Here is a 13,618-nt window from a genome sequence, read left to right as displayed (position 1 = left end):
GGAAAAGGGATTCCATTATCCAACTTTATGTATGGGAATCCACATGTAATTTTGAAAACAATAATCCTATGACTTTCAAATAATACTACTAAAGATTATATTTTAATTTTTTGAGTAAACCCATTTCATTGCACTCACACACACCCTTTTATACTGTTACAGCAAGTTACCTGTTACCCCTCTCTTTTCCTACTACAGCAAAGAGAATTCTTAGAGCAAACACTAAAATGTTCTATCATATTAATTTTAAATAGACTTTAAAAATAAGATAGGATGGTTGTTCAACACTATAGTGACATGTACATAAATAAAGCTTCTATGTAGCAAAGTTAGTGAGAACTTTACACGTATTTGAGGTAAATATTTTAGCAATTGCTAGGTTATGTAAACAGGCAAGCAACCTGTTTCTAAATTAGGATAATGATTGGAATTGGAATATTATTGATTATGGGTAGAATTTTTGTTCTTTAAGAAAAACCACCTCCATTATACTTTGCTTTCATTGATTTTGCTGCTTAGTCTATGCATGTATATTTTAAACAAAACCTTTTCCCTTGCATTACTGAGATTCTGATTGGCCTATAATGAAGTGTCAGAAATATAATAATCAAAATTTTTTAATTAAAGGTTAAGACCTCAGGAATTTTTATATCTCCGGAAGTAGAAGAAATTATTTTACAATATGTCAGTTCCACCAAAATTTTTCTTAATAAAAGGACATATCCAAAGCAACATGGACCACAAAGATCAGTATAACAATCCGACCAGTGGTTGCTATATAATTTTCCCTTGTGGGTTATAACTTGAGAAATAGAAGGGAGCCTGAGGAAAATGGGTGATAAATGAAGACTCAAAGACAAGTTAAAAGTTATAGGGAATGGCACTATCTCCTTATAAGGTTTTCCCTTGAGAATTAATTAAAGGAAAACCTGAGAAATAAGAAATAAGAAAACATGTGGAAGTAAGAATTCCTAGATAGAGATAAGGAGAGATAGGAGGAAGAACTCTGAGGAAGCAGGAATCAAGAGAGGAATAGTGCTGCCTCCTCTGTATTTATTGGGATGTGGATTGGGAGGTGTTGAATGAATATGTAACATAGCATTGGTCTTAACACTGGTTGAATTGATAATGACTAGAACAAAGAGGTGGAGGTAAATCCAAACTGGGCTTTGCAAATGAGTGTTCTCCCAGTACCTGCGCTATGTTAATGACCTTACTCCAAGCAGAGGCAGTGTGGCCAAGTCAAGACCCAGCTCATGAATTTGCCCATCCTTTCCTAGTGCCTGGGCACGTCCCCTTTCATACAATGACCATCAAGAGGTCTGATCATGTGTCTGGTAATACAATATCAATATGTCAATCATACTTTCCAGATGCCAACATGCTACAATCAGAGAGTCTAGACAAACAGGAACCATGAAGATGAAAAGAAAACTCAGCTAATGTCTCATCAATATTATCAATTGCTACTTGGAATAGCTGTTAAATCCTGCCCATATGTGTATCCTTAGATACCTTTTCTAATCTAATTTTTACTTCTATCCATCCCCCTGAAGCAGTATGCTCTCTGCATCTTCCAAACCTTCAAAACACATAATGGACCAACACATACATTCAAAGCTCTTGCTAATTTCAAATTTGATTTTGAATTAATTTGAAAATTAATTTGAAAAAGGGTAATCCCATAAACTCCTCAGACAAAAGGTCAAATGGAAAAGTATCATTATTAATTATTGGTAGTTCCAGCCCTCTTTTGGGGGCAAGGATATGTTTGTGGTTGGCACCCAGAAACTCCGATAAACATTTGGATTCCAGAAAGATCCACCTGTCCCTGTCATGACTCCCATCCCAACAACAAGTCTGGGAGAATGCAGTTACAGAGACTGTACTAAAACAATAAGATGCTCTACCAACTTGGGGACAAATTGGGAAACTTGCACCCCAAGCAAAACAAAGAATGGACAAGCAACAATTTATACCTCCTAATTGTACTAATGCCTTATTTCTTTCGATACTAGTCCTTTTATCTGTACCCCCTGATATTTCTGCTATTGAAAGCCCTTCTTCTCCCATTACTCATTTTTCTCTGTGGAAATTCATTGTCCCCCCCCCCCCAAGCTTAATCATTATGGCCATGGGACTGCTTTGCATCTTCAAGCTGCTCTGCTTTCCCGATGTCTGATCTTAATTTTTTATACCCATTCTCTTGGCATGCAGATACACAAAATCAAAGAGAGATAATTGGAAAAGTGCTACATCAACTTTTAACAAATCACTTGATTAACATTCTACATTCTTGTATTGTGATTACAGACAGAATAAAGTTTGCACAAAAGATAAATGATTTTGTCACAGGTGGCTTACTAGGGAGTTTGAGTTACTGATTTGTGTAACTGAGTCACTGAGGCATATTGAAGCTTAGTGTACCTGTACCTATTGTATGGGCCTCTATGATTGATTTGTGTGCTGGCTTCATGAGAAAGTTTTGGGGTTAGCCTGTAGCTGCAGTTTTGCTGGGAATTATGTACCTAAGTAAAAATTAACCCATGATAGTCTTTTGGGATTGGGTTTGAAGGTCTGATCTTTTGGTGATGTTTTGGGGAATTAGGGTACAGGTGTTTTGCTCTTGCATTATTTCTTTTGAGACTAGGGGGAATAATAATCATGTCAATTCATAGGTAAGGGACATTGATGAAAGAAGTCATGTAAAAGGGGGTTGGGTGGGCAGTCACATCTCACCAAGGACCACTCTGTGGTCTCCCTGGCTACCATGCGTGACTCTGTCAAGGCGTCATGGACTGATGGCTCCCAGCAACCCAAACCTTTATTGCTTGTGGATTTGCTCTAGTCTTATTTTTTCTCATTCTTTTTTGCTTTCCAGTCCTCATCCAATACCTAGGGTGTACTATTCAATAAGTCCAAATTTAACTGAAGTCTCTTCAGCTCAAAAATTTAAAAAGAGGGGACCTGCTGGGATTATTCAGGCCATGACTCCTTGACAAAGTTACTCATGGTAGCTAAGGAGGCCATACAGTGGCCCTTGGTAAAATTGCCCCCTCAGTCCCCCTTGCATAATCCCTCTTATTAACATACCTTACCTATGGAATGGACATGTTTACTATTCCCCCTTGTCTCAGAAGGAATAATATAGGAGCAAAATAACTGCACTCTATTTCTCCAAAACTTCATCAAAGATCAGACCCTCAAACTATAAACTTTAAATTACTCATTCTACTTAAACCTTACTTTAGGGGAAGATAAAGTTGTAATATCCTGATTGAACAATGAAGGTACTTAGTTCTCACCTTATAGTGTAGCTAGAACTTTAAGCTAAGTCTACTTTTAGTATTTTAATACAAAAAGGTGTTAAGTAACTATAAAGGTTAAATTAATCACAAAAAGGTCAAGTAACTAAGAAAAGGTGAACTTAACAAAGAAATGTGAAGTAACTCTGAAGATATACTCTAATTAAAAGAAGATGAGAACTAGGATTGGGCATTTAGAGGAGGAGACACAAGGGTGAGAGGTCTATATATTTGGCTCCCTTGCTGTCTCGGAGAGGATCTTGATTGAAGGGACTCTCTTCCCTTATTGGTGGTGGAAAGTTAGCTGAGAGGAGTGCTGAGCCTTTTGGCACCTTAGTGTGGCTACAAACTATTGTCCGTTTTGGTGGTGAGTTTCTGGCTGAGTTTTTCCTCCTTTACTTTCCAACTTTATCCTCTTAGAAGCCTCTAATCTTCTTCAGAGACCTAGAGGCAGGGATTTTAAAATTCCCCCTGGCACAGGCCAGGCAGGAGAAATCTTATATCTTCTTCCTTCCCTCTCCTTAATTCCTTCCCTCTATATTAATTAAATTACCATAAAATACCATACTGACTTGAGTATTTTATTTGGGATTTCCCCTGGTAACCAATTAAATCTAGGTTTTAAGTCACAACTCTAAAATCATTTTAACAAAATCCAATCCCAAAAGACTACCATGGGTTAACTTTTACTTAGGTACATAATTCCCAGTAAAACTGTAGATACAAGCCATGTCCAGAACTTTCTCACTCACAGAAACTTATTCTCATGAAGCCAGCCTACAAATCAATTATAAAGGCCCATACAAAACGTGCAGGTACACCAAGTTTCATCATACCTCAGTGACTAGATTCTTCCTCTTGAGAAACTCCCTAGTAAACAATGATCAGTCTAATATTAAATCTGAATTGTGCTCCCAGTACCTCTCCACCTCAATGATATCATTGCTGAATTGTCTTTAAGAACTTCTGAATGATTATTTCTTTTTATTAAATGTAATAAGTAAATTTCCTTGATTGTAAGCTCAAAACTCCTCACAGGTGATGAGAAAATTAAATTACCTGTGATGATCATTGATCTTGTGTGAAACCTTTATTCTGTCAAGAATTTGTAATCACAATTAAAGAATATAGAAAGTCAATCAAGTGATTTGTTAAAAGTTAATGTATCACTTTTGCAATTATCTCTGTTTAGACACATGTGTTGGGTAATGTATCTGTGTCAAAAAAATGGGTATAAAAATAAACATCAAGGTTGGGGATATAAGAGTATCTATCAGTTGCCAAGCAGGCCCATGGTCGTAAAATATACAGCTGTCTTCCATTTGTTATTTTCTTGTCTGATCATTCCCCACCTGTGGGGAAATCCTGGCATCTTGAGTAAGCCTGGAACTTGCCTGTGGCAGTGTATTCCTGGAAAGAAAGATCTGGAAGGGGTGGGGGCAGGAAATACCATCACTGAATTAGGGATAAAATCTCTCTTATCTCAGGCCCCTATAAATATAAGCAGGTAAGCAGAAATACCCCTGTGCCCCTATTCCTAGGCTCCTCTATGCCAATCCAGCCTAAACTCTGCCTGCTAGGCTGAGAGATTTGTGTTGTTTCTTAGTTTGGGAACTTGAAGATGTGGGTGAAAGGAGGAGCCCCCAGGAAAAGAAGTCAGTGGGAGAAGCTGAGTCATTCCCCTTCATCCTCCACCTCAGTCCTTCCTCTTCAGTGCCCTGAGTCAGCCCAAGTGTCCTTTCCTGGGACTTTCACTTTGTCTTCACTTCCTCTTCTCCCTTTCCTTCTTAATCTTCAGCAATTTTAGCAAGAGTTTGGTGGAGTGGCTAGAGTACTAACCTTGGTATGATGGAGAACTGAATTCAAATCCTTGATTCTACTCATCTCACTTTGCATCCCTTCCTGTAAATTCCTCCAGATTTCTATTCAAGTATCCTCTCATCATTTCTTATAGCCTGATACAATTCTATCAAAATCACATGCCACATGTTGTTCGTCCATTCTCCTACTGATGGGCATCTCCTTTAATTTCTAACACTTTTCCACCAAAAAAGGTGCTGTGAATATGTAAGCCCTTTTTCGTTGATATGTTTGTCATGCAGAACTAGTAGTGGTATTTCTAAGTCAAAGGGTATGGACAGTTTGATGGCCCTTGGAGATAATTCAGAGGGGCTTTACAAGTTGTTGGATTTGTTCACAGCTCTACCAACAGTGCATTAGTGTCCTAATTTTCCCACGTCCCCTCCAAATTTTGTCATTTTACTTTTGTGTCACATTAGACAGTCTGATAGTGTAAAGTGATACCTCAGTGCTTTTAAGATGAGCATTTCTCTAGTAAGAAGTGTTTTGCAGAATTTTTTCATATGAATAAAGATAGCTCTGATTTCTTCATTTGAAAACTGCCTGTTTATGTCCTTTGACCATTTATCATTTGGGGAAAGACTTGGACTCTTATCAGGGTGACTCATTTCTCTCTATATTTAAGAAATAGGCCTATCACTGAAGAAACCTGCTATGAATTTTTTTCATTTTCATGAAAATTTCTTCCATTCTATTTCCATTTACCCTTTTCTCTTTATTCTTTCTAAAGCTTCCCGAGGGGAGAGAAGCTTTAAGGTAGGAAGATAGAGGAAGGATAGAAGTTTTGGATACCACGAGGGGGATGGCGGAGCCAAATTAGAGATATGAGGTGGCAGGAATGAGTCAGAAATCCAGGCCTTATTAATTATCAATGAGCCGCAGCAAAGCTGCGATCAGTGGACTATTCAGAAGGCTTATACCTGTCCAGTGATCCAAACTTAATACCACACAGTTCGGAGAGATGATAGAGAAAAGAAAGTGCCTGGCCGAAGGCCAGGTCCCAGGTGAGAGAGATAGAGAAGGGTTAGAGATGGAGCTTGGCCAGAGGCCAAGCTCCAGCAAGGACAGACATCAGTGAGAGCTGAGATCCAAGTGAGGAAGAGAGAGAAGAGAGAGAGGTGGAGCTTGCTGCAGCTGTATTTAATCTCTTTGATATGCAAATATACACAACACATAGGGATGATTATCATTGGTTAATGACAAGGTATAGGTGTGTTTTCACTTAACCAGGTGAACACAAAGAAATCTGTTTTCCCACCTAATCTGGGGGAAGCTGGGGTCAAGGGTCAGAGGCTTTCCCAGCCATGCTCAAGACTGAGCATGCTCTCTTCTAAGACAATCTGTACATTCTGTTTCCCTTGACCATAGCTAGGGGTGGACTGCTACACTTTCACCCTGTCCTTCCTCAAAGGTCTTTTGCTTTTCCTCCCTCAGTTTATCCTCTCTTCTCCCAGTCCACTTCTCCTTATTTCCTTCCCCCCATCTTCCCTATATGGTAATTTAGATTTGTATACCCAATGAATGTGTATGTTATTCCTTCTTTGAGCCAACTGAGATGAAAGGTTCAACAAAGTCCTTAAGAGTTACAAGTACCCTCTAACATTTAGCAATGTAAACAGTTTAACCATTGAACCCAGAATACAGGATTGTTGTGTCTAGAAGGCGATACATTCCAAGGCCAACATATTTGCAACTGTGGATATAAGCGAACACCTGCTGACCCAATAAAGAACAGGATATTGTCATAGAAATATAAAATCATTTTTAATTGATAAATCAAGTATACACTAAGACATTAGTAACATTCAATACAGTAACAATTTAGTACATTGTACATTATGAAATAACACTGCACACCTATCCTTTCTTTTACTACCTCCCCCTCCCCATCAGCACCCCACAATGAAATTATTTTTCTTTGTTCTTTCCTGTATAGGCACTTTCTAATGGAGGCCAGGAAGCCTTTAATTGTGCAGAGTTCAGAAATAATATATATTGAAGATTAGAAAATATGGGCAAAGCTGATCCCCAAAACAATTGTTGAGGGACGGTGAAAGCAAGATATGGAGGCAAAAGGAAGTTCTCGTGATGGCTGATTTCAAGAATTCACAAGACTGACGTCTGCGGAAACCTTTGATATAAGAACCGATCTGGGGCTGAAGGATCAAGGCATGAAGTGCCAAAGTATAAAGAAACAAAGTTATTGAACTCTTTCTACGAATGCTCACATCCTCCCAGCCACCATCGGGGCAAGCAGGCTGCTGCTTCTCTCCCAGCTTTGCAGAGGTCACACACAAGCAGTTCTCACACGCCTGTGACAGCTTGGAGAGGGGTCTGAGAGGCAGCTTACAGTACAAGGAAGACGGATGGAACATGTACAACGTCACAACCAGCAGGAAAAAGGTTTACATTTTGTGCTTCATGTTTAGAATCAGCCAAATTAGGTCTGAACATCCTTTCCCAGAATCCTGTATTATCTGCGTGGAAACAGATGTTGTTACTTTGGACAATCTTGTATTGTTTATTCCTTGATCCTCATCAGTGACTTTGCAAATACATGAACAACTCTCAGCCCTGCAAGCAGAGGAAGCCTCAGGGTTACTTCCACTAGGAGGCATCTTTGTGGATTCTTCGCACCATCTTCCCCCCTTCCCCTGCCCTGGGCTTCTGTCAAGGGTTTCCTTCCACAGAGGAAAAGACCCTCCTCTGCTTAGGCTGTTCTGGAAGCAGCAAATTCTCCCTCATCCTTCGGTCTCTGTCTGTGTCTCCGACCCTTTTAATGGCTGTATTTGGTGCTTAATAGAGACCCGGCACAGAGGCAGCCCTCACTGCATTTGTTCCTTCCTTCCTTCCTCTGTCTCGGGGGCTGCTCTGGCCGGAGGGCTCAGCCAAGGACTCCCGGGATGGGTTGTTCTCTGGAGCTTTTCCAGTGCTCAGCCAGCAGGACCCCCAGGAGGACGAGGACCAGCCCAGCCAAGGTGAGGCGGACCAGGTTGCCCACAGTGTAATCCAGGGCAGCAGCATCTGCGGATCAGAGTTGGTCACTGAGTAATGGCTGCCCAGTGCTCAGCCCCTGTTTCCTCCATGTTTCACCTCCCACAAGCACTCAGATCCTCCTCCCAGACCTTTGCCCTGAACTGGGGAGATGCCAGTTATTCCCCTGCTGGTAGCCTGGCTCTGTGGATGAGGAAGGGGAGGGTCTGAGGGGCTGGGCCGCCTCCTGCCTCCTCCTGCCCTGAGTCCTTCCTCTGCTCTCCCTTCAGTTCTTCCCAGCTCCCTCCTTCCCCGACCCTCCATGCTTGCACTTCCTCTTCTCACCTGCTCCTTCCCCCTCTGTAGGCTGGCTCTGATCTCCTCCCTGGGCAGAAGCTGCACCCCAAAGTCACCAGAGAGGTCATCATTGCCCAGGCTAAGGGTCCCCCTCCTCCCCCTCCACCCTTTCTGGTAGGACTTTCTCCTCTCTCTGGGTTACCATGACAACACTTTCTGCCTGTGCCACCCCCAGGGGGAGGGAAGGAGACCCAGCCCTGTCCTCAGGGGCCCCCAGATTATTCCATGATTCAGTTCTCCCCCACCCTGTGCCCATCCCAGAAGATACAAGTAAAACCAAGCTACCTCCTGCCCTCCGGGGGCTCCACATGGACACAAATACATCATCTCTCTGAGGAGGGAATCCCTAACAGCTGGGGAGGGGGACAAGCTGGGGATCAGGAGAGGCTTCCTGTAGGAGGTCAGGATGGGGCAGGCTGAGACGTCTACCAGGAAGCCTGCTGGGAGGCTGGAGAGACCTGGCAAAGCCCAGGATGCAGACAGAGGATTGGGGGGGGATAAAATAATCCTCATGTTTGTGGAGTCCCCTGTCCAGCCCTGTCCTCAGGAGGCCCCAATCTTATTCCATGTTTCATTTCTCTAGACTTCTATTAACCACTGACTCTGGGCCAGGCCCTGTGCTAGGTCAGGCCCAGAGGATACAAAGGCAAAATAAATTCTCCTGCAATGCTCTGTTATTTCCTATAAAAATAGATCAGTCACAGCTGAGCTGTGGGTCACTAACAAGTGGGGAGGGGACAGGTTGAAGATCAGGAAAGGCTTCCTATAGGAGGCAGCTCCTAAGCTTAGTCTCAGAAACATCTTTGAAATACAAGAGGAGGTGAGGAGGGAGAGCCTTCCAGGGAGGGGACACAGCTTGGGCAAAGGCTTAGAGGTGGGAGAAGAATAATAGAGATACCCTAGGAGTAGTGGGAAATTAGGAGACCCTGGTTGAGGCAGGCAGACCCTGACTGGACATCCAGACCCCCTGTCTCCCTCCTCCCTCTGTTGGGAATCCTCCAGGTACTCATCTGAGAGCCTGTCCTCAGACTCAGGGCTTGGAGAGGTCCCTGGAGAGGAGGAAAGAGGAGGGTTAGGGGCTCTGCAGGGGGGTCCAGATAGGCCTGGAGAGCTGGAGGGTCTGGAGATGGGTGTGAGCCCAGCTGTGCCCAGACTTGCTGGGTGAGGGATGCTGGGCACGTCCCTCCTTTCTGTGGGCCTCACGGATTTCCCATCTGTCAAATGGGCCTGAGCTCAGGACCTTTCCTGGCCTCATTCTGAGACTTGATGCTCCTGTGAGTCCTGTGACCCCCTCTGAGCTCCTGGAGGGCTCTGGGGACAGGAAGGGATCCAGCAAGAAGAATGGAGGAGCTGGTGCGGCAGGGAGGGACCCTCTGAATCCTCCTCAGGGCTCCTTGTCCTGGCTGGCTGCAGAGCCCTGAGGTCCCCCCTGCCTTGGGGCAAGAGCCCTGAGACTGCTGGATCAGTGGGAGGCTGGGCTGGGCAGAGGAGGGAGGAGGGGGAGGAGGGCCCTTGGATGCTTCCAGCTTAGAGGAATTGGGGTGCAGCACCTAAGGGGGCCTCACTCCCTCTATGCTGTGGAAGATAGGGAGAAACAGAGCCCTGGCCCCCTAGTTCCAGCTATGACTGTGTGGGTGAGGAGAGGGAGGGCCCAGGGGCTCCTGGAGAAGGGGAGAGAAGGGAGAAGGGTGGGGTCCTCTCTGCCCCCCATCTTGCCCCCTCTCTGACCAGCCTTGTTCTTCCTTCTTCACCAGCCTGCTGTTTCCCGTGTCCCTTCCCTCCAGTCCTCCTCTTGCCTTGGTTTCCCCTGAGAAACTGGAGCTCAGCCCTGGCCTAGACAAAAGATGGACAATAATGGGGGGAGAGAGACAGAGACCCCCACCCTGTCCTCAGAGCAAGTGGTTATTCCCTGGGCAGGGGGGGGGGACATCAGAGCTGGGGTAGTCTCAGAGCTTTAGGGGAGGTGAGAATCCTTTGAGATGCCTGAATCAGGGAGAGGAGAAGAGAGGGGTCTGGGGGTGTTTAACATGCCTCCCCTCCCCCCATCTCCCATCCCCGACCTTAGGCCTGATTTGTCCTCCTCTTGTCCTCCTCTGACCTCCTCAAACTTCTTCCTGAGGCTAAATAGAATATTGTCTGGATGTACGACCAACATTACAGGATGGCCTGCTAGTGTGGAGCGTCTAGAGGGGTCATGAGGAAAGGCCTCACTGTCTACACTCTCTGAGGATGACACAGTGCCCTCCCTCTGAGCCTCCTCTTCCCCAGCCCCCCCTCCCACCTCTGAGTCCCCCGACAGGCCTGAGCAGGCAAGGAGGTGCCCCAGAGTAGAGAGAGGGAGCTTGGGAAATGGGGGGGGGGGTTGGGGGAGGGGTACTGGGAGGGGCTGGGAGGGGCTGGGCGGGGCTGGGGCTGCCTCACCTGAGACCCGGAGCACCAGGGGGGAGCTGGGGGAGGACCACAGAGAGGAGGAAGAACTATTAAAGCCGAAGCATCCGTAAGTGCCAATGTGGGTCAGAGTCACAGCAGGGAAGAAGAACTCAGCCTGACACCCCCTTCCATGTCTCCGGGTCCCGCCCCGCCTGATCTCTTCTCCATCCTTGCACAGGGCGAACCAGTCATGCCATAGCTCTGACCGACACTGCAGGGTCACGCTCTGTCCTGAGGCCACAGCATAGCTGGGCAGGGCTGCCAGGGAGGGTGGGGCAGAGAGGCCTGGGGGGGGGGGAGACCCTGGAGTTAGAGCTGGAGCAGCCCTGGGGCAGGGAGGGGCAGATGAGGCTGGGAGGAGGCCTGGCTGGGCTGGGAGGTTCAGCTCTGAGAGAGGAAATGTCTGGTGTGTGAGGGGAGAGAAAGACCTTGGACAGCTCTGGGGCCAGGAATGGTGGGGGGGCGGGGGGGGGGGATGGTAAGGAGGGGGAGGAAGCCTGCTTGATCCCCTGGTACAGGCTGAGCAGGAGAGGAAGAGGCTCAGCTGTGCCTCCTGATCCCCATCAACACTCTGGCCTGGGCTGGGCTGGGAGAGGGTCCTGGGCAGCAGCAGCTCCACCCTCCGCTCTCTCCTGGCTCTGGGAGATGCCTCACTAGCCCTGGCCTATCCCCAGGGAGCCCCCAGCTCTGTCTGGTCTCCTGAGGTCCAAGCTGAGCCTCTCCTGTCTTCTTCCTGACCCCAAGGTGGGAGCTGAGTGAAGAAGCTCATGGGGCAGTGCAAAGAGTCCTGGGTCTGGAGTCAGGAAGGCCTGAGTTCATATGCAGCCCTCCCAAGTATGTGATCCTGGGTACCTCACTTCCTCTCTGCTTCAGTTTTCTCATCTGTAAAATGGGGATCACACTAGTCCTGACTTGGCAGAGCTTTTGTGAGAATCCAATGAGACAACAAGGATAATGCGTTTGGCACATAGTAGGTGGTACAGAATTGCTGGTTCCTCCCCTCTTTTGCCAACTCCAGAGGGAGAGCTGAGGCAGGCACAGGGGAGAAGCCAGGAAGGGCAGAGCCAGAGGGACACTCACTGGGCTGGGGAGGGACCCAGAGCTGTGGAGACCCTGAGCTGGCCCAGCCTGGGGGGAGGATCTGCCTTACCTGTCACCACCAGCTCCAGGGGGTCACTGTGCTGTGACCACCCATAGGATGAATGTCTGTAGAGGCATTTGTAGGTCCCGGCATCATCTGATGTCACGGATGGGAGGGAAAACTCGCCCTCATTTCCAGTTTGTCTCACATATTTGATCCGTGACCATCCAGATCCATTCTTTTTCTCCAGCAGCCACTCTTCAGCCTCCCATGGCCCCCTGCACATGAGAGTCACAGCTCCACCCTTGGGCACCACAGAGCCATTCTCTGCCCTGAGAGAGGGTTTGTGGAGTCTGTCTAGAAGGGAAGGAGAGTTGTTAGATCCAGGGGATCCACCTTCTGTAGGTATGATGCCCCCACATCGTCAGCCCAGCCCAGACCTCTCCCAGGTCCCTCTCCTGGGCAGTTGTGTCCTTTGGGCAGGGGCATTGGGGGGGGGGGAGGAAGGACTCACCTGCTGCCTGGGTCCTTGTCCTCTTGCACAGACACAGCCCTGGAAGAGAAGACCCTGATTGCTCTCAGCTGTCCCCCCCCCACCCCCCAGCATCCCCACGGGAAGGATAGAGACAGCTCAGGACCAGGGCTTAGGGCTGCTGTGAGGGAAGGAGGCTGGAGCCCAGGAGACCCCTCTAAGAGTCCCAGCTTCTCTGCTTCAACCCCACCCTTGCTGTGTGACCTCAGACTTGTCACCCCTTCTCTGGAGGAAAATTTTCTCCTCAGCCCAGTGGAGGTGGGGGTGGGGGGTGGGCGCAGGGAGAACTTGATGGTGCCTTCTAGGGTGGGAGCTGATGAAGACTCACCCAGGCATAGCAGGACTGCTAGGGCAGGAGTCATGGTGCTCCCAGAGGCTGGTGTTAGAAGGGACTAAGGCTGACCTGGAGCTGGTCTGAGGCACAGAATGACACCTGGGCCAGCTCTGCACTGTGTCCCCACCAGGAGCCTCTCTGACCAGCTTCCCTTCTCCTTCCTCTTCATGGGTTCTGCTTGATGATGCCATGCAGTGGGGAGGGTGTGGGGGAAGGAGCAGGGGAGGGAGCAAGTTGTGGCTAGGAAGTGGTTGGAGAATCATCTGGGTCAGAATGGTGGATCACCTCTTGCTTTTTCCTGATTCAGACCCCATTGCCAGGGACAGATTCCCTGGTCAGCTTTAGAAGCAACCTTTTATCTTCCCAACAGTGTCTTCCAGAGTTCCGGATGGAGCTACTTAAATGTTCTTTTTTACCCCCAAGTTTTCCAGGCTCTTAACAAAGCTGCAGCTTCATATCCATCTTCTCTCTGTCTCCTGATTCTCCTCCACCCACTGCTCTGAATGGCTCTTCATGGCCTTAGACAAGCCCTGTGAGGCTGGAGACTTCCTTGAATCACAGGACAGCTGAAGGCTGTTTTTCCTCTCTTGTCAGTCTGTATCTGAAGGTTTTGCTTACTCTTCTGGAAGGAGGGAAGCATTTTCTTTGCATTTTCCTTTGCAGAGAACAAGTCAGGCTTTGTGTATTCTTCGCACCATCTTCCCCCCTTCCCCTGCCCTGGGCTTCTATGTAAAGGGTTTCCTTCC

The 13,618-nt window shown here is 47.0% G+C and overlaps 1 protein-coding gene across 1 annotated transcript; it reads right to left on the bottom strand.

Moving 5' to 3' along the window:
• Positions 1-8,049: 8,049 nt before the first annotated feature.
• On the bottom strand, positions 8,050-13,258 carry LOC103100255 (leukocyte immunoglobulin-like receptor subfamily A member 5). Its single transcript, XM_056826289.1, has 5 exons — positions 12,867-13,258; positions 12,521-12,559; positions 12,076-12,363; positions 10,917-11,210; positions 8,050-8,189 (listed from the first exon to the last, which is right to left on the bottom strand). Exons 1-5 carry the CDS (start codon positions 12,898-12,900, stop codon positions 8,050-8,052), a joined length of 795 nt encoding a protein of 264 aa, XP_056682267.1. The 5' UTR covers positions 12,901-13,258.
• Positions 13,259-13,618: the final 360 nt, after the last annotated feature.

Source organism: Monodelphis domestica, chromosome 4 (genome assembly GCF_027887165.1).
Source record: "Monodelphis domestica isolate mMonDom1 chromosome 4, mMonDom1.pri, whole genome shotgun sequence".
In the NCBI taxonomy this organism is placed as follows: Eukaryota; Metazoa; Chordata; class Mammalia; order Didelphimorphia; family Didelphidae; genus Monodelphis; species Monodelphis domestica.
The sequence above is the reverse complement of the archived record's forward strand: the minus strand, read 5'-3'. Positions and strand labels throughout refer to the sequence as shown.